This window comes from Halyomorpha halys, unplaced genomic scaffold, assembly GCF_000696795.3.
Source record: "Halyomorpha halys isolate HHAL.00 unplaced genomic scaffold, Hhal_1.1 Scaffold1757.1, whole genome shotgun sequence".
NCBI lineage: Eukaryota > Metazoa > Arthropoda > Insecta > Hemiptera > Pentatomidae > Halyomorpha > Halyomorpha halys.
The window spans coordinates 287,212-308,630 of NW_027111483.1; the positions used below are offsets into that span (position 1 = coordinate 287,212).

General features: G+C 30.9%; 2 protein-coding genes across 4 annotated transcripts in view; one reads left to right on the plus strand and one right to left on the minus strand.

The window, feature by feature from the left end:
• The window catches only part of ida (anaphase promoting complex subunit 5 ida), a gene marked incomplete in the record, with an annotated part of 15,597 nt that extends 7,086 nt beyond the window's left edge, over positions 1-8,511 (minus strand). The window contains 5 exon segments of the mRNA XM_067049518.1: positions 398-554; positions 3,373-3,538; positions 5,069-5,279; positions 7,851-7,954; positions 8,116-8,511. Of these exon segments, the coding sequence (XP_066905619.1) occupies positions 398-554; positions 3,373-3,538; positions 5,069-5,279; positions 7,851-7,954; positions 8,116-8,245 (768 nt within the window).
• Positions 8,512-8,590: 79 nt separating this feature from the next.
• The window catches only part of Wdr81 (WD repeat domain 81), a 45,115-nt gene continuing 32,286 nt past the window's right edge, over positions 8,591-21,419 (plus strand). For 2 of the 3 annotated variants that reach the window (XM_014436014.3, XM_014436016.3), the window contains exons 1-14: positions 8,591-8,775; positions 8,858-9,048; positions 9,174-9,300; positions 9,372-9,525; positions 14,020-14,228; positions 14,333-14,524; positions 15,125-15,312; positions 15,798-15,963; positions 16,458-16,658; positions 18,683-18,828; positions 19,719-19,894; positions 20,042-20,151; positions 20,873-21,109; positions 21,196-21,366. In XM_014436014.3, coding sequence (XP_014291500.1) covers positions 8,942-9,048; positions 9,174-9,300; positions 9,372-9,525; positions 14,020-14,228; positions 14,333-14,524; positions 15,125-15,312; positions 15,798-15,963; positions 16,458-16,658; positions 18,683-18,828; positions 19,719-19,894; positions 20,042-20,151; positions 20,873-21,109; positions 21,196-21,366 — 2,184 coding nt within the window. In that variant the 5' untranslated portion in view covers positions 8,591-8,775; positions 8,858-8,941. Of the gene's footprint in view, positions 9,049-9,173; positions 9,301-9,371; positions 9,526-14,019; positions 14,229-14,332; positions 14,525-15,124; positions 15,313-15,797; positions 15,964-16,457; positions 16,659-18,682; positions 18,829-19,718; positions 19,895-20,041; positions 20,152-20,872; positions 21,110-21,195; positions 21,367-21,419 lie in introns of all 3 variants that reach the window. The other variant, XM_014436015.3, reaches the window with a different exon arrangement.

The following is a 21,419-nucleotide window of genomic DNA, read 5'->3' on the forward strand; positions in this document are numbered from 1 at the left end:
AACCATATTTATTTATTTTATGCCGACGTTTCGACCTGAGTTTCAGGTCTTCATCAGGGGTTGTGTTGTAGAGGAGGGAAAGATTAGTACTGTGGTATATATACCAGTACTAATCTTTCCCTCCTCTACGACACAACCCCTGATGAAGACCTGAAACTCAGGTCGAAACGTCAGCATAAAATAAATAAATATGGTTTTGTTTATTTATGTTGTTCTTTGCTGACCGCACCCCCCGACAAACTTCTTCAAGAAAAAAGAATTTTATACACCAATAATAAAATACTTTCAACAATGCTTGAGCCTATGTTACCTATTCGTAGAAGGAAAACAATGGGAAAATAAAAAGGGGTAATATTATCTTATAGATGAAAAAAACAAATACATAAACAATACTTACAGCTTCAACATGATCCGGATTACCAGTCAAAACATCATGAATTTTCGCTTGTAACTGTGGTGGAGGTAATGCATCACCAGTTTGGATCAATTTAGCTTGTTCTCCAAGAAACAGTTCCAGCTGTCTTTTAGACCACAAACCTATTGGACCCTCATGGCTGAAAATGAAATGTTTATTTTGGATAAAGAACATCTGAGTGCATTGATCAGGTTAAGAAATTGTATATTTATAGTAATTGTTTTTAAGAACAAAAAGGATTATTAAAAGTTTACCTTGATAGAAAATTTCAAATATCATGGAATGGCTGACAGTGATACATATTTATGTAAGGGGAATCTCTCTAATTAATTAATTGCCTACACTAATGAAGTCTCCTTTAATAAGAGAACATTTTTAACGCAATTTTACTAGAACTATATAACAGATGAAATATTAACAAGAGTTAATTCTGAAAAGATGAGCCAATCAAGTCCTTATATCACGTGTTAAAAGGGTTGCATGAATAAATACAAATCAATAAAATTGATCTCATTAAAATATAATTGAAATTCACTGAATTTCATGAAGTCAGTAAACAAACAGATATATTTGAATGACTTGAAAAAAAAAATTACAGAAGTTATTTATTAGTAATTAGCTGGTGGTTGAATTTATAAATAAATATATTAAAACATAATTGTTATAGCCACCTCAAATCGACTATTTCTTTTTGTTGGAAGGCTTTAAAAAGAACAAACGACAAACTGGCTCGAATTAAACATTTATTTGGTTCAATTTAAACATTTTAAAAACTAACATAAACAAAATATACAAGTAAAAATAAAAAGGCCTTTCAGATAAAAATAAAATAGTTTGATAAATTATGAAAATGACAATAAAACTAATTTACACAAAAAAAAAAATAAATAAATACTGCACGACAATAAGTTGCTCCAGTCCGATAGGTCACAGGAAGAGTGAGTGCTGCCGAGATATGTAGGTATCTGGCTCATCGATGGTTCAAATATCCAGCAGTCGTATTGTATTAGGCGAGCCAACAAAATGAACGCAGACAGGGCTGGTTACACACATTCCTTGGGTTCAGGGGTTGGCCACTAATTACTTAATTAATTGGAACTCATATTAAAATATCGCTGAAACCATGCAAAGGCTGCAGGTTAACACTAAACCCAAACTTTGAGCGCAGGTTGAGGTTATAAACGATCGCTGTGATCCACAGTCAATCAAAATTCTTATAGGCAAGTATTGCCCATTACAGTCTTCAATTCTAGCTATTGCAGTACCTAATAGGACTGAGACACTGGACTCGGATAGGGATGACAAAACTGAACCCTTTGAGTCCCTAGTTATTTTGTCAGAATCTAGCATATTTTCTGAGGAAGGATCTGACTCTAATACATTATTATTCCGGGAGGAACTTTCCTACCCCCGTCATTCGTCCGCCTGTAAGTAGGTGTTGAAAAATGCAACAACGAATGATGTCGCCTTTTGCATTGATTACAAGAACTAGAGCCAGGGCATCTATTGGTATAATGACTGGGCATTAAAAAACAGTTATAACATAAATTTAGCGGTCAAAATTCGAAGTTAGGTTGGCAGTTTGCAATTGTATGCATTGACGTTGGATAAAATTGGAAAAATCTTCAAATGTTGGTATGTTCGCTACAGAACCAAATTCACATTCAAAATGCTCACGTGATTTGACATCTAATAATCTCAGACAGAACGTCAATAATATGAATCCGGAAGGGTCCTTAAGATTCATAATTCTAAAAGCTGTCGCACTCTTTAACACCACCTCAGCGAAATTTTCTAATGATCAGGATTCAAATTTCGTTATAGGTTTGAACCCGAAGATATTAATTAAATAATTAGTGGCATGAATTCGATTGTCATACTTCTGTACAAGAGCTGCCCAGGCTTGTTCATAACCATCAGAAGTTGTCAGAATAGCCTAGGTGCGGATGACCAAAATTATGTTATATTTACCAATAAATGTTCAATCCCAGGACCGGAGGACCAAATAATGTTATACACCAATAAATGTTTAATCCGGTCCAGAGGACCAAATAATGTTATAGCCACCTCAAATCAACTATTTCTTTTTGTTGGAAGGCTTTAAAAAGAACAAACGACAAACTGGCTCAGACAGAACAGGCCAAATTAAACATTTATTTGGTTCAATTTAAACATTTTAAAAACTAACATAAACAAAATATACAAACAAAAATAAAAAGGCCTTTCAGATAAAAATAAAATAGTTCGATAAATTATGAAAATGACAATAAAACTAATTTACACAAAAAAAAAAAAAAAAAGAAATACTGCACGACGAAAGGTTGCTCCACTCCGATAAGTCAGAGGAAGAGCGAGTACAGCCGAGATGAGTAGGTCTGGCTCATCGATGGTCCAAATATCCACATTGTATTAGGCGAGCCGACAAAATGAACGCAGACAGGGCTGGTTGCACACGTTCCTTGGGTTCAGGGATTGGCCACTAATTACTTAATTAAGTGGAACTCATATTAAAATCGAAACACAGAAGTGGTCTGGTTCCGAACTGTTATGACAACGAGTACACTCAAAAACTGTCAAATAAAATAATATCAACCAAACGCAGACAGGGCTGCTAATGACGCTACCAGGGCCACTAGTTAGTCGGAACTGCTATAAAAAACTAAGATGGTCTGCCCGTTGATAGGCAACCTCTTAGAGACAATTCTCAACCCCTAGCAACTGCCTCTATTACTCATTATTACAAACAAATATAATTACATTTTTTTTCTTTTCGAATAGCTAAATCTAAATAATACAATACAAATAAAAATAGATGTAACTAAATTAAATACTAATAAAACTCAAGTACTATTTACAATTATTTATAAGGTAATTATATTATGACATTAACAATAATAATTAATTTCAAGATACATTATCTTAGTACAGTATATTAATTCTTAAATTGTAACACATACCTAGCTTTGATTTGTGATTCATCTCCAATAGAACTTAATTCCATATCCATAGAGGTAAAAGTTGGTTTTGTAGCATGAACATATGCATGCAAAGCTTTGTGCATAGCAATGGTTTGTGAGAAGTAAAGTTTTTCAAAAAACAGTCTTACTCGTCGTAAAAACAAACCTACAGAGAAAATGAAAGTGACATCATAATATGAGAAGTAAAAATATATAATTAAAAGAAAAATACAATTTATAAAAACTTTTTTCAATATCAAATTGAATCAAAGTTACAAAAATTTAACACTCTTTATAATCCCAAGAGGCATAAAGTTAACAAGCAATATCATCTTTCTATCACTTTTAGGATTACACTCGTGCTAAGAAAAACTGTATGAGGTCAAATAACAACTAAAGCTAGTATTAATTTTCAAAACTTCTGGCCTAAAAAATAGCTAAATTTTTACGTTTGATTTAATTTAGCAATAAAAATGGGTAGGAATGGATTCAAAGATTCCTGAATTGGAGAGTTTATCAGCCTAAAGTATAATTTAAAGGGATTGTAAAGAGATCAATGAAGGATGTTGCATACTCTTATGTAAAGGTTGAAAATAAAAATGCCTGATGAATCTTTTCTCAAACGGACATAATCTTTTACTTATTTGAATACCAACGAATTAGAGCATCAGATCAGGGCTACAGGGGAAATAATTTTATATGGGTTGGAAACACTTTGTATTAAAGAGAAGAGATATGTTTCAATAAAGTTTCTTGTTAAATTCTTGATCATCATCATAGTTAAATTCATGAACTGTAAGTGCTATCATGGCTTAGCTCATGAGCAAGATAAAATAAAAAAAAAAGTGTTTCATGAGTCTTTTATGAAGGCAATATATAAGCAAGAACCAAGTTGGGGACAGAGAGATGAATATTACAAGTGTTAAATTAGTAATATAAAAAGTGTTAAATTAGCAATACAAAATCTTTTTTACATATATAACCTGTTTATTTTCTAGAAACACCTATTATATAGTAAAATAATAATGGAAGATATGAGGTATATGTTACTAACATATGAATCTTATAAACATAACATTTAAAAATTTTTGTTCTTATTATTGTTTTATTTAGTATGTTAAACTAAATTTTTGATTTCTTAAAACAAGGTGCCAAGTACAAAGGGGTATTTAAAATATTATTCAAAGCCAAATCTCCATTTTTCTTATAATGCAACATAGGACCTTCATTCACTTTAATGTATTCAATTACAAACACACAGATCAGACCAACATCTCAAAACACTTCTTAAATATTTAAATCTAATGCAGTCAGATTGAAAAAAAAAATAAAACATTTTAACGGTCAAGAGGTCACAGTGTGTCAATTTTTTAAAGCTGAGCTTATCTGACAAATAAACAAGCTCAACTTAAAAAAAAGTTGGACAATGAGTTAATAGTAAAATGATTTCATGATGAACTACTTCTATCAATACCAAATGCGGAAACCTCCATAAAATATATATGTTAACATCAAATTTTGTCTAAAAATTCTTAAAAAAAGGAAGAACACAATAAAAGAAAAAGAAGGGATTTGAAATCTGTAAAAATGTATACATTTAATGGGCCGAGAAAGAAACACCAACTTTGTGTCAAAGATAGATTTCATAAAACAAGCAATTCAATAAAAAAAAAAAAAATTTAAAATGATAGTTTACCTAATTTACTGCTTGGTTTGATAAGTGCATCATAACTATTTTGTTCTAATGAAATTCTATCAATGTTATTTAAAACATCCATGATACTGCCTACATCTCTTTTTAATAAATTATGAATTTCTTTCTTGAAATGATCAACTAATTCAGGATACAGCTTATACTTTCCAGAATTCAATACAGCAAGGAACTCTTCATATTCCATATCTGGTGACTAGATAAACATAAATCACATAAAAGTTTGAATAGATGGAAGTTACAATGCTAATGAAAAATATTTATTTTCCATTGAACATATTAACCCTTTTAGATCAGAATGATGATATATTTTTTTCCACAGTATTTGCAAAAAGTACTGTAATTATAGTAGTAATTCCGTATGTGACTACTTCTTACAACTCAATATATATAAAAAATAGTTTCTCACTATTTGATAAATATGATATCTTGTGCATATCATATTTTATCGGTATATAAAATATCCCTGTTGGCAATTTTTGCAAAAAATATAAATAACAATATATCATCATTCAGCATTTAACAAGTTAAATAAGAAACGAAAATTACATTCTACAAACAAATATAGGATGTGACTCAATTGCTATGCCTAGCATAACAGCACTATACAAAAAACTATATTAATTTATGATTGGAATTTAAAACATCCTGTTCATGCTATTTAAATAATTGGTACATCAAAATAAATTGTATGTAACCTAAGATTCTGACACTTTTAATTCTGTTAGTGCTGAACATTTATTAACAAAATAATGGCCACCTTTCACTTCTAGGTATTATATTAGGAAGCTTCCTGTTTTTTTTTTCCTTTCTGACAACAAGACCTTAGTTTTTTGATACACTAATTTTATCAATCTTATAATAACTAACTTACTTTCCTTTAATACAAACTTTATTATAAATAATCAAACTTTTTACAAAGCCAATATAACTTTTTGAGAGAAGATATTCCATGTAAGGGTCATCAATGCTATATAGTCACTTAACGGGCGCTATTTAACCTTAATAAATCCGATATCAGGCTTATTGAAGATTTTTGCTGTATTTGTAATGGTTTATATCCTTCAGTTGCTATACTTACATTCATTAATTGATTATTTTCTGGGCTCTATAGTCCTTGAAGAATTAGGGCTTCTTCAAATGTCCTTTTCCACTCATTTGGATGAACAAAGTGCTTCCAGGAACAAATGTATACATCCACCACCTGGCCTTCCATACCATAAGCCCCAATCATCATAATTTATTCAGCTGAATGATTCTCATGCATCGTTCATCAAAAAGAAGTTAAGATACCCTAACTCATAGTTAATCTTTGTTCTCCATTAATTTACCTATCCAAGTGGACTATAAATTTTACAAAATATTTTTCTCTTTCATACTTGAAGGATTCTTTTCTTCTTTCATGGGACCATGTTTGAGTAACTTATTTTATTGTTTGGTAGGTTCCAATTCCCAATGTCTCTGTATCAAATATGGAACCCTATGTGCAATAATGGCAAAAAAAGCTTTTTCTGTTGAGTGTAACATATGATGACTATATGTTATTCCCCTCCCCCCATTAGGTGGCAATTATTTGTTTTGTTAGGTCTATGAATGTCATTGTTAACTTTACTTTTCTCTCTTATTAAGTATTATTATTTTCATCAACATATTTTATCTTATTTTTTTTTTAAATTTAAAAGGTACTTAGTTAGGGGTGTCTTTCATTTGAGACTATACACCCCCCCCCCCCACCCCATAAACAAATAGTTTAAAACAAAATGTAACTGTTATATCAACCATGTAAGGCCCACCAGGTCGATCTGGTATTAAATAAACAAATAAAAATAATGACTATAATTATTTTGATGAAACTTCCCTTGATTTTCACAGAAACCAGTTTAACTATTTAACAAAACCTTAATAATCAATTTCAAAGTTACTATTTTATTTTTAATGGCTAGAATTGTATTACCACAAAGTTATTAAGTTCAGGAATGTAGGCTGGTCAAATTAGAATAAAACAATAAGTTAATTGTCTTTTTACTTTTATACTAGCAGTTTAAGCAAGATAACTGAAGAAAATACACAGAATCTGAACATTTTAGAAATCAATTACTAGTTTACATGAGATCTGTGGACACCTAATGAACTAAAATTTAAATACAGTACAATTTTTGTGAAATTTTAGAACAGGTATAATAGAAGAATCTAAATTATATGTTAAAAGCTGTTATCAATACAAATTAGAACACTGGCCCTTCATAATGAATTGAAAAGTCTGTTCCAACAACTACTTCTGACAGTCTGGAGTATGCTCAGAACAGGTTTTGGGAGAGAAAAACCTATACTATGCATCCACCGTACAGTTAGAAGTGGTTGTTGGAAAATGATTTTGTTTTCAATATTAGTTTAGAAGAGTCACTCCAATATAGATGAGGATGACACTCATACAAAATAAAAATGGTTGACCATTGTTATAACCTGACACCATAAAATGATTTGTATTTATGCAACTTCAGATCCTGAACTCAGTTGAAAAGGGCCTGTTCACCTCTTGAGCACATGTGACTCAATTATAGCAGTAATAATGATAATTTAGGTAATAATCCAACATATTAGGACATCATCTATAAGTGAGTACAGGCCTTTCTCCCGCGTTGGAGTGAGACTTGTGAACTAATAAACATACAAAGGAAGAGAGTTTAAACTATGGCGCCATGATTCAAAAGCCATAAAAACAGAGATGTAGTCCATAATAACAAGAAATGAAGATACAAGTAAATACCTGGATGAGATGCAATGCTAACATGCAAAAATCCCTCCTGTAAATAGGCTTTGCTTCCTCATCCTCCACAAATACTGGTTGTCGAAAATGGAAGTTGCGCCAAGCTGTTAAACATCAGTTATTATTTAATAAGATCTTATAATTAATGTTAATATTAATTTAAGATCACTTCTATTAAATCTTTGATGAGTGAGATCATTATACTTCATCACACTGTCTTAATCTATATTAACTCATACATAGTTGAAATAATGAGAATACATACTATTTGCTTTTAGAAGGCACATTTCTTGTAAAAGAATTACAATGCAAATCTTGTAAGGAGTGACATATTCAAGCATAGTATTTTTCAAAGAGCCCCTAATATTCCAAACGTCATTGTTAATCGGGTCCATGATAGAAAACAAAGCGGATTCACTTCCAAAGGGAAACAATTATGTAGAATCTCGTATTATCCTTAATGATTCAAAGGCCATGATCAAAATATCACTTTCAAACTCTAACCGGCATTAGATGAAACCTCCAGATTGTTTCACAAACCTTAAATGTGTGATTAAATAATATTTCAGACGCTTATTTCGAAAGTAAAGTAGTTAATTTAAGTAAATAATATCCATTTTCCAAATAAGAAAAGCAATATCTAATTATGTCAACATGTACCGTAAAATAAGAATTATCTTGAAATAAATCGATAGAATATAATCGATATGAACCTAGTTGTTTATTTTCAATTGATTACATTCAGTCTAGTCCGTGTCAAACAGGTTCTAGACAGTTGTCACTGGCAGTGGCACTCTATGTTTATAAAGATATTTTCTAGTGTCTTAGTTGTATTTTCAACTTGTTTGGGTTATCTAACAGACGTGTTTTTTTTTACTTTTTAAATGATTTTACTTTAGGCATGTTTTTACTGTCATGAAATGAGGTACCTGCCATATTATTAAGAATAAATTGTGGAAATAATGAATTGACTACCTATAGTAAATTGAGATCAATTTTTTGTCCAGAAATTATGAACATTGAAAGATCTACAAACTCTCAGGATTGCCATGAATCATTAGTTATATCCACTAATTATAAACATATATCAAATGGAGGAATTAGGAGTTCATGATGAATTGAATATACCAAAAAAATATATCAAATTGAGTACTAGAGAAGATAGAATAGAAGCAATTGTTAATAAAAATTGGCTTAAGTGAGACAATTTTATAATGTAAAATTGTTCTAAATAATCATTAAAAATTTATAATCTTCATAAGTATCTTACTTCTTATAGTTTGATATAAATTTATTGATTTAATATCAAATTGCATTTTGTAGGCAGCTTTTCAGAAGCCGGAAAGTTCCAGATTTTGTTTTACACGACAAACTTAGTGACGATGAAATATCTGCTCTTTTTAAGCAAGGGGAGCATTTTTCATCAGAATGGCAAAAGATTCTTGTATCTGTATGTTAATTATTGTATGCAATGAATTTATGTTTAAGAATTACTAGCCTAATTGGTTTGACTTTCCTCAGGTCATAAAGAAAAAAGAGAGCCTTGTTATACCATTACCCAGAGTTAGACCTGGTGGCAAACCGAGTACAAAATTGTCACTATCTCAGATATTACAGTATGTTTCTCACACAAATTACAAGAACTTGTGGAAAGAAGCATATAGGAAATATAACAGTATGTTAATATTATTATTTTAAATTATTAAATATACTATTATCATATATTAAGATGAAGAAATGATAGTCTGATAAGTAGAACAATAATCTCTGATTCTTAATGAAGCTAATTGAAGTCCTTACAGCACATTTATTTAGGTCTATCCAAACATAAATTTAAAAAATGGGTACTTCAAATTAGACAGAAATTCAAAAGGTGCTTGGTGCAAATTTCTTATCAAAATCTCCTAAAGGTGGCCTCTGACATTCACCCAATTCACCCAATTAGTCCACCTCAACTTTCTATTGTTCTACTTGAAGTCATCATTGGTTGCCACCTTAATAATCGAAACATAAACAGCTTTTCCATCGCCTTCTCTCTTTATTAACTGTTGGATTACTGATTTATTTTTTACTGCTAATTTGACATTAAGAGTAGGAGATTTGAGACTGTTGAGTATGTGTGTTGATCACAACACATCCTTTTATAACTATTGGTTAAGAAACAATATGTTCTTACAAAGTCATGGACCCAAGACCCTTCATAGTTTTGTAGATGGTTAGATAGTAATACTTATTATTGTAGTAAAGTCATCAGTATGTTTTATTATTGTCTTAATAGACTTCTTTAATGTTACCTGACAATTTACTGGATCCAATAATCTCAATTTTAAAATATTGATTCTATGATATGAACTGTGTGATTAAATATTGGTTGTGTAATTTGTGGTTATCCTTTTTGTAACATTTTCAGATCTATTTTTCAAATTGTTAATTTCTTTGGGGACCAACTTTTCTGGGAAGTAGGGACCAGAAAGCTTTGAATCTTTAGTCTAGAATTAATGAATGGTTGAGAAAGTATACCAGGTCAAGAAAATTAAGGCTAAAATAGGGGTCTATATTGCAAAAGGTGTGGTAGTAGCTTTTATAATTTTTTTCTTTCAAATATGTAAAAAACAAAAATGCTAGCAAATCTATCTTTGAGAGAACTATTAGCAGCAAAAAAAACCCCAAAATTTTTGGACTTTTTATTTTTTGCCTATAACAACTCTATGCAAAAACTTTATGTCATAATACTCAAAAAAGCATTAAATTCTGCATTGAATGAGTGCCTAAAATTATACATTCGGTCCGAGAATGTTGTTGAAATCCATTATGCAAGAGCAACGATTTTAATAAACATTGAAAAGAGAAGTTCAGAGTTGTGACTTTCAAATGTCTACATCATAGAAACGGCAGTTCTAAATTAAAAATCTTTGGATAAATCTTGTAGAGTATAAAAATTATTTTTTATTAGTGAGTAACTTAAATTTTGTGTCTGAGTACTCTGCATTTCTTGGTTGGACTCTTACACTGTCTCACAGGCCTTGAGAAATGTGTCACATTCTCATTAAAAGAAATTCCTAACTACTTCCAGTTGAGATATAAACATGGAAATTAGCAAACATATAGCCAGTTAAAACTAAACAGGTTTTAGCCAGTTACCGATGAGCAATTTCAAAAAAGTAAAATTATTATTGTTTAAGCCTTGAAAACATCAAACCCAACTTTAAAATGGATAAGACTTATTTTTGAAGGTCTGTTGTGAGTAAATGGTGATACCTATGAACAAGCGGATTGAACTAGCAATCATGGATTTTACGAGATCTGTAATTTTGGTCCTATCAATTTTTGTGTTATTGCCATGAGATATACCTTAGTGTTATTATTTTATGTCTAAAATAAATTTTGTACGTTTTACCAATTTATCATTATTATGGATCCTAACAATCTTTAAACTTGGTAGACCTATCAAGTAAAAAAGATATACAACTTTGGTTCTATGACATTCAGCCATACTTCTCATTGATTAAAAATGTATAGAATTTTTTATTTATTACTTCAAAACGGTACTTCCTGACATAAACTATATACTGTAAAAATTACAAAAACATTAAATTTTTCTATGAATGATTACCTATCATTGTAAATATAACACTGGAAAGTTCAAAATTTTACTACCAAATGCATATACCTTCAAAACGACTGTTATTAATTAATGAAAATAATTAAATGAAAGTTTATCTTTGACTTTTGTGTTCAGTGAGTACCTTATATTTTGATTTTGGTCAAATATTCATATAGGCATTTGAAATGTTCTATTGGCCAGTCAGTTTAGAGTTTGATAGCCAAAAGTTAAGTTGTGGTACTTTTTCAGCACAGAATTTAATGCTTTTTAATTTACTATGGTATAACTTAATTGCTATGAGGTACTGTTAGGGTTTATAAACAAAGATCTTATGAAATTTTGACTTCTTTGGTTGTCAAACCCTAATCTGACTGGCCTGTGAGCTAATTGCGAGGAATTTAACATTTCGAATTTTCATAGGTTTATTTGATTGAAATCAAAATATAAAGATGCTGAATGAATACAAAATTTGATGATAGGTAACTTTTATTGTATTATTATTTTTTTTTTTAATTTATAACAACCATTTCCCTATAGCATTTGGAAGTCAAATTTTTATTAAAGATGATAGAGTTTCCTGGTGCTATGATCAAGGTTTATAGAATGTCTTGGTATTTTGGTGGTCGAGCGCAATTCCGACCAAATCATGTCCTTGCACAATCGTTGGTCTAGTAACAGTACTTCCTTTCAAAGTACTAAACCCCTGACCCTTCATGGATTGTAGCGGTACAGATTCTAATTTTTTTTTTAATTGTTTTTTAAATATTCGTACCCTCATATGCAAGGAAAAATAAATATAAGATGCTACTTCACCTCTTGTAGCTAAAGAACTCTTATTTCACGCCTACAACTGAAAATCCATCATTCTTGTCCCATGGAGCCTTCATTAGAAAGGGATAGGCAAATAAGAGTGACAACACTGTATTTTAGGTTTTGCATTACAAATTTTTGTCCAAATTCATTATTTCTTTAGTTTTTTTTTTCAATTCTTAAAATAGTTGATTTTGAAACTTTATTCAAGATTACATGAGCTTGTACTTTGATTATGACCATGATTATCGAAACTTGGAATAAGAAAAATTGAAGAGATTATTATTAGTTGTAATCTTTTTATTTTTGTTGCTTTTGTTTTCAGTATTTTTTTAATCTTCATCTGGAATAGTACAAGAATATTTTTATTTCAGCATTCTAAATAAAATCAACTTTCTGTTGTGTAACATGTTTAAGAAATATTGATTCTGATCATTGAAAAAATCTTATAAAAGTTATCACAGCCTATCCCTTTACCTTGAAACTTTTTTCCGTATTTTAATTTCCCACCCCCTTAGTTATGACTAATAGCCTTTGTAACTGACACATTCATGCTCAATTTCTTATGACTCACTGTGACGAATTCCTGCAGTATTTCCTTGATAATTTGTATCATATAATCGTAATATCTGAAACCTGGCTTAAACCTTGTATTCCTTCTTCCCAAGTTTCCTTCCCAATTACTCATTCCTATGTCATGATAGAATTGATCACATGGGGGGTGGTGTCAGTTTGTATATTCAAAAATGTTTCTTTACTTACCTAGCATTTGCTATTAATCTTTATCTTCTTCCTTACTCTCCTACCCATCACACCTGGTTAGATTTTCACATCTGTGACTCTCCTCTAAAAATTTTCTCCTCTTCTCAACATCCTGTCCCATTCCTCTCTTCACACAACCTCATCCAAATTTTGTACTGCCTTATTACCGTACTTTACTTCAAAAGTAGTACCCAACCATTGTTTAGACTTCCTTTCATTGAAATCTATTCAACCTGACCTAGATTCTATCCATTGGGATATTACATATTCCTACGATTCCATCAACCGTATGGTTTCCATCCTCAACTCAAATCTCCTCTCCATATTTTGACACCCATGCTCATTTCGAAACCCGAAACTTATACCATCTGACTGCACCTTGGTTGATCTCTGAAATCGAGTTAATGATTAAAAGAAGGGAAGCAGCAAGATGCAAATTTCATGGCACTTGCCAACCAATACATTATGAGTCTTTCAAATAACTATGTAATGAAACACGAGCTGCAGTTGAACGCACTTAATCCCTCCATATCCCAGTGTAAAATCCCCTGAATGTTTTCCCTGAATTCATCAATATGAGTTCACTTCCAGTCAGACCAGGCGATCTAAACAACCACTCCATGTCCTCTGCTCCTAAGCATATCAATAACTACAAAATAACTTCAAGACGACTTGAATTGCATTAGTCACTTGGCCGTAGAAAGCAAACTCATGTTGAATACAGTGAAGACTAAGGCAATAATGATAATCTTAGTCACGGAGCTCTGGTGCTCATACTAAGTTTCATTATTATAAGACTTTGAGATCTTATTTGATCAAAATATGCAAAATCTTGTACTATGCTTGAAAAATGTATTATGCCTAGTGGTAATATTTTTTATAAGCAGTTCTAATATGTGGCAGTTTCTTAAATTCAAAAAGTTTTGAATAGATATTAATTTAAGTTGTAAAAATAGTTCACACAGATTATAATATAATTTTAACGGTAAACAGGTCTTATGGTTCGCAAAGAAGAGGGAGTTGATAACAGTGTCCAGTTGATGGAACATAGTGCTTTATTAAGGGAAATAATATCTAGAGCATATGGTGCACCAATTGTGAAAGAAGGTCATATTGTTCATGATGTTGCATATCGACCACATTCAAATATTTTCAAGGCCTCCATTGTTGTTGAAACTAATAAAAACTTTTTTATTATTCATGTAAGTATTTCAAACATTAAAAAAAAAACTTATTTATTTTTAATTTTAACTATACTCTGTCTGTGAATTTCAAGTTAGTGCTTAACTTAATAAAATTGTTTTAGGAAAGCCATTGCCATTATACAGTTTTGGATTGTGTTACATTTTCTCCTGCTGTGCTGTCCGGTACTTATTCTAAACCCTTATTTATCCTTTATCAGTTATTGCGATTGATGCGACATCTTCACGATCTTGGCCTTGTTCTTGGTAGTATTACGCTAGCAGATGTCTATATTACTGAAGATCTGTGGATTCAGGTAATTAACTAAACATGAGGTGGTGAAAAGAATTCCGGTATTAGTAAATATAATGATGTTTTGAGAAAAACAATGTTTTATTAGAAATACTGTGAAAAAATCTGTAATCTATTATGTGCAAGATATTTAGTATTAAGTACTTTACCATGAGTTTCTCTAACTTCATGTGAACTATTGTGATTTTAGTTGTTTTTAGTACTAAGGTCCTAAAATCATAATTAAGATACACTACATTTCCAACCAAGTGTTATAAATTGAAGATGTTTTAGAGGGAAAAGTGGGGTATCTCTAAGTTACTCCACTTTTCTTTCAAAGATTTTATGTATCAAGGAAGATAAAATATCCACACTTACATTTTTAATACTATATTGTGTTATTTCTTAATCATAAGTCAATTGTTGGATTTCACTCATGAGCTTATCCACATTCTCATCACTGGAATATTTTCTTGTGATGACTGGTTGTTTACAAATTTGAAATATGATATCATTGAGTTTTTACCTTTTATTTGAACTTTAAATATATATTTTACATGTATTGGTCATTAATCATTGTTGGATTTTCGACTTTAAGTTAGTTAAACAGGTGCATTCATTACAGGTTCTTCCCAGGCTTGAAGATAATGTTCATAATAGTCCTACTGATCTGGAATCACAATTGAGTGAAGAAAAAGCAAGTGATAAAAATGAAGTTTCTGCTGATCTTTATCGTCTTACAGAAGCATGGGTTGTTGGAGCACTTTCTAATTATGATTATTTGTGTGAACTAAATCGTCTTGCTGGTAGAAGGTTATAATTACTTATTTATGGTTGTTAAAATAGAAAAAAAAATACAGATTTTTATTATTTATTTTTGAAGTATAGTGTACTTATAATGGTGGAGATCTTATTGACCATAGATGTAATCAAGAAGTTGGTTGAAGGGAGAAGGTTGCAGATAAAAAATAGACAATAATTATGAACTTCTATTAATGTGTGCCCAATGGCTCATTTCGAGTGCCTTATTCAGAGCTAAGTATAACAAACCTTCATTGCTTTTCTATTTTCATGGTTGTATCTTGTTTTGCTCAGCTCTGATGAAGACCTATAATTTAGGCAGAAAGATTCTGAGACTTATAACTTAGGTGAGCACACATTAAAGAAGTAGAAAAAGTGTTACCCTATGTGTTTTCTTTCTTGACTGCACCCTTTCAACCAACTTCTCCTTGGCAATATATTTCTGTATATGTTTATTATCTAATAGATTGTGTTAATTATTACTATTTAAACTACAGGTATGGTGACCCACGAAGCCATTACGTTCTTCCGTGGGTAACAGATTTTAGCTCTAGATCAGGAGCTAATTGGCGAGATTTGACTAAGTCCAAATTTAGGTTGAATAAAGGTGATCGTCAGCTTGATTTAACATATGAATTACCACCAACTGCCAATGTTGCTCAGGTAAATAATTTTTATTCCCTGATGATTTTTTTAATTTGAAAGTTGTATTATTTGTGTTTTACCAATACTCTGCTGCTAATAAATTTTCATAATGTTGAGAATTATTGAAATTTTCTGTTTCATTTGATTTTTAATTTGGATGTAACTTTATGAAGTTTAATAAATCATTAATGTTTCATTCATTAGCATTATTTTAAGGTGTTAGCAAATTCTTTTCTAAAAAATGAAAAATATTTAACTTATTATTTTTTTTTAAACTGTTATGACGAATAAGAAATATTAGAACTTCTAATAACTTAACAAGAGCTAATTTATGGCTGACAACAAAGTAAACCACTATGTATTTCTTCAAATACACTTTACGAGGGATTTTGATTTTGCTATGAATTACTTTAGGAAACTTCTTATGAGAAAAATTAAAATATTAAATAGAATGTTAACTTTTTATCCCAAAGTAGTAACGTTATTCTATTATTTGTTTTTATTTTTTCTAGATACGTCATCATGTGCCAGATGTTTTGTCAGAAATCACTTACTATGTATATTTGAGTCGGATTACTCCTAAATCAATTCTTTGTAAATATGTAAGGCCTCAATGGGTTCCTGGTGAATACCCAGCATCAATTCAACGTCTTCAGTCTTGGACTCCTGATGAATGTATTCCAGAATTTTTTACTGACCCATCAGTTTTCAAGGTTCTTTTTTTTTTTAATTTAAAGCTAAATATTTATAAGAGGGGTGCTCATGCTACTTATGCTAAATTTATCATTGTGCTTAATAGTTAGTGCGAATTTGGAGTAAACCATCTCTCTGTGGTTAAGCTAACCTGCTAAATTCACTGAGGTATTATTTACTAAAGTAAGGTTATCTGTGTCCTTCAAACATGTTCTAAGTTGTTGTGCTTGAATGATTCCATTTCATTTAAAACAAAAATTAACTTTTTAATAAAAAGTAAATATGCGGACACTGCTGTGAAATGATTAATACAAATGGTGAACTATTAGGTTGAAAACCTCATGATAACCTTTGTTAGTTTTATAAATTTAGTACACAATAGGAATTTCTTGACATTAACACACTTAGCATCGGTTGCTTGAAAACCCATAAGTTTAAGTAGTTTTTATTTGATGTTTACGAACTAACCATTGTTACCATAAGCATTTATGATTTAATTACTTAATATTCCAATAGTTTGAAAAGTTTGCAGGTCGTAATTTTGTTTGAAATGTATCATTTTTCCCACTTTTGTTTATCAGTTAACTGAAAATATTGCCATTACTATTGTTTTGTAAAATATTTGTTTCCTTTTATCTTCTATTTTCATGTTAATTAATTACCTGTCCGAATAGATTCCAGATTTTACTGAAGCCTCATTTTCCTCCATTGAGAAAAATATATTTAACTACTTCATTTTTTATCCACTCTACTATCCAGCAATGTCATCGTGTAGTGGACATAGTATCGTCTTCTTTGGAGCTCGAAATGTACTGCACGGGAGTCTTTTTCGATGTAGAACAGGCTTTTGATCGAGTCTGGCACACGGGACTGCTTTATAAACTCTGTAAATTCCTACCTCCTACATACTTTCTCATCATTCGTTCCTTTCTCATTGATAGATTTTTCCAAGTAAACCACAATGGTTCCTATTCATCCATCTATTCTCAGTCCGCTGGTGTTCCTCAAGGTAGTATACTTGGTCCCATCCTCTACACTGTTTATACAGCTGACATTCCAACCAATCCTAATACTATCCTCATCACGTATGCCGATGACACATGTGTGCTTGTTGTTAATAATAACCCATTAATTGTATCCCAAAATCTCCAATCCCATATCACAGCCCTTGAAGATTGGTGTCGTAATTGGAGGATTAAGATAAATTCCAACAAATCCCATCAAATCAGCTTTACCCTTTGTCGTAAACCTACTGACTGCCCCACAGTTTCATACTCTTACCCCTGTCGAACAAATCCGCTACCTTGGACTACATTTGGACAAACGATTAACCTGGAATCCTCACACCAGACTGAAAAGACAGGAAACTGCACGTCGATTTTGACTATTACAGCACTTTAGGCAAACGGTCTAAACTTCCAACACATTACAAAAGACTGATCTACATGATTGTAATAAGGCCAATCTGGACATATGGAGTTGGGCTTGGGGGCTCCACTAAACCTTCAAATTCCTCTCGTATTCAATTCTTATAATCCAAAATCCTCAATGCTCCTTACTTTGTCATAAATAAAATGATACATAAAGACCTTAATGTTCCCTATGTAACCGATCTAGCCCGAACTAGATATCACTCTTTCCATTATAAACTCTCTAACCACTCAAACCCCCTAGTTTCTAATCTTGCATCCTCTTCCATTCTTGACAATCCCCCGAGGCGGCTGAAAAGAAGATGGCCACGAGACCAGCTAATGTAAAATGTCATTAGAGTGCTACCAATGGGTAGTTTCTCTACACGCCTGTAACACTCCAATTTAACTTCGATCAGATTTACTAAATGTATTATAATGTACAGTTGTATATAGCAATAAATAAATATTAAAAAAAAAAAAATTGATCATCCTTCTATTCTGTTTAACAAAATTTTGAGTAGTTCCATTTTTTTTTTTTCCATTTTTCAAAACTTTGTATGTTATGTTCAAAAGCACTTTTAAAACTTCTTAATTTGATGTTGTTAACATAGCATTATTTATTCTTTTTACAGTCTATCCATAGTGATTTGTGTGATTTAGAAGTTCCATCTTGGTGTAGTTCTCCTCAAGATTTTATTATCAGTCACAGAGCTGCTTTGGAGAGCCAAGCTGTTTCCGAAAAGTTACATCATTGGATTGATTTAACATTTGGTTTCAAGTAAGGATAAAGTTACTAATTTTTTTTTAATTTTTATTTTCCTTATCCTTGGGGGTAAGGAGATTTTTGTAATTAGATAAAATTTTTGATGAAAAGTTTTCATCAGATCTGTCTTCTTGATGCTCGAGTAAAAAAAAAAAAAATTATGGCCATTTTTCTGTTTATCTGATTGTCTTCATCATGATTATGTATTGAAAGGATGAGCCCATTTTATTTTTTTATAATTTGACCCTTTGATGTGTAAAATGTGTCTTTCTTGAAACGGTAGTAGATAAATGACTACAATGATTTTAATGAAACTAAGTCTAAAGTCTTCTACTTCAAGTCCCTTAACTTTTTATGTATAATGTAAATTCTCCAAAACAAGCAGGAAAAAAGTGTTAATTATGCTAATTTCATAAAGCATACATTTTATGGTAAACTATGTGTATCTATCTCTATTTGATAGGAAATAAGATTACTTTAAAAAACATCAAAATCGGATCAGTATTAGTAGAGATGGATCTTTGTAATGTTTTTACTTTCCTTACTTTCCAGGTAAGGAATTTGTAATTGGTTCTAATTTTCAATATGTAGTTTTAACAGTTGTATCCATTTTAGAGTACTATATTTTTTATACTAAAGTGGATGTTTTAATTAAAATTGATCCATAAAATTCCCTTTGTAAGTGTTACTGATTGAATACCTTAATTGGGCTACGGGATAAGTTATATATTCTTTTCTTCATAATTATTTGATTTGTAACTTAAGAAATAATTTCATTCTTGATAAATTTATACTTTTATTTTTGCACAACCTTTTTTTTTTCCATAATTTTTTAATTATATTAGTTAGATTTTTCATTTACTTTTTTTAACTGTTGTCAATTATTATCCATTATTTTAATTTAGGCTCACTGGACCTGCAGCTGTTAAAGCTAAAAACATTTGCTTACAACTTGTTGATGGACATAAAGTTCTCAGTGGAAGTGGAGTTGTTCAGCTATTCGCTAATCCTCACCCCCACAGGTCAAGACCATCTCTTTATCTTCGAAAAACTCCTCCCAAAATTCATCAACCACGTAGGAGTATGTTCTATGGCATCTGTTTCTTTTTGTTATTTTTTTTATGAACTATTTATGGTATTAAATTTTAATGATACAAATGTAGTTTTAATAAACAAATGATTAATGGTTCAGAAATAACTCATTATAATAATTTATTCATTACAACAGAATGCAATGGTGAAGAAGAAGAAGGTCAGAGTTCAGGGCTTGAAGAGGAAGAACAAATGTCATCAGCCCTTTTATTTTCAAGATTTATTAGCCGTTCAAGAGCGTCACTTGTGGGTATTTTAATTACAGAATTTAAAAAAAAAATGTATTGACAAAGAATATTATGATTGCATTTTCATCATATTTCTAGAACTTTTGAATGTTGCTAAGCTTATTTCTTCTGATAATTTTATGTAAAACATGGTTATCCGCGGCATTACAACCCAGAGAATGCCTTGGGTTCAGTGCTTTAAGGAATCACTATCCTTTATCAGTGGTTGATTAAGGAGATGTGACATTTATTTTCCATTTTTACCTTCTTGACCTCCTAACAAAGGAGAGTATGGTTGTGGGGTACTGCCAGTAGAAATTAACACTAGGTGTAACTTCTTTTCTTTGTGCTGATATTTCAGCTTAAAGTTTAGGCCTTTATCAGCTCTAAAAAACAAAATGAGATAACGAAAAGTTAAAACAAAAATAGATAACAACCATAAAAACAAAACGACTATGTTACTGAAAGATTACTTTAAAGTTGGTTGTGATGGAAGATCAGAAATAAATCTGATACCAGAAAGATGTAGTCTGGATGTGTCTGTGTATACAGTCTTAGTCTGAAGCTAAACTAAATTTAAAATTGAAGGAATTTAATTTTCTTGTTTAGATAAAGTATGTTACTTCTTAGCAATGCAATTTATGTATATTTTGATACATTTATTGTTTTCATATAATGTATATTGTTTTGACTTTGACCAACAGTTTATTTGCCTTTTTTAATTTTTTTGTTCTTTTCAGTCTTCTCCTTCTAATACTACTGCATCTGATGCTGAAAAAACAAATATTATTTCATTACCAAAAGATTACAATCCTGTAGAAGCAATACTTAATGTGGAATCTCTTCATAGCTTCATGGGAAGGAGTAGTATACCTTGCTTTAATAAAGATCAGAAAGTGATAGGAGAGCAATCTGTGAGTAAGCATAGTGAACGATGCCGACAGGTGCTTGCTAATACTCGGGCAACTGAAATGCAGGTATATATTAGTATTATAATTTCTAAAAAAAAAATTAATTAGTATGAAATTTTAAAAAGCTAATAGATTTTGTGTTATTGTTTTAGAGTTTAGGGTGTTTCTTGGTTGAATTATTTCTACCTCACCGAGTGCGTGTATTTGGGAATGGTTTAAAATCAATATCTCATGAAGAACGCTTACAAATTGCACGATATATTCTTTCAGGACCTGAACCTTTACCTAAGTGTATTGCACCGCTTGTAAAATTGTTAACTGAGGTTAGTGGTATTGAGAAGATGTTGTTTTAAAAGTTTCCTTTTCCATATATTTA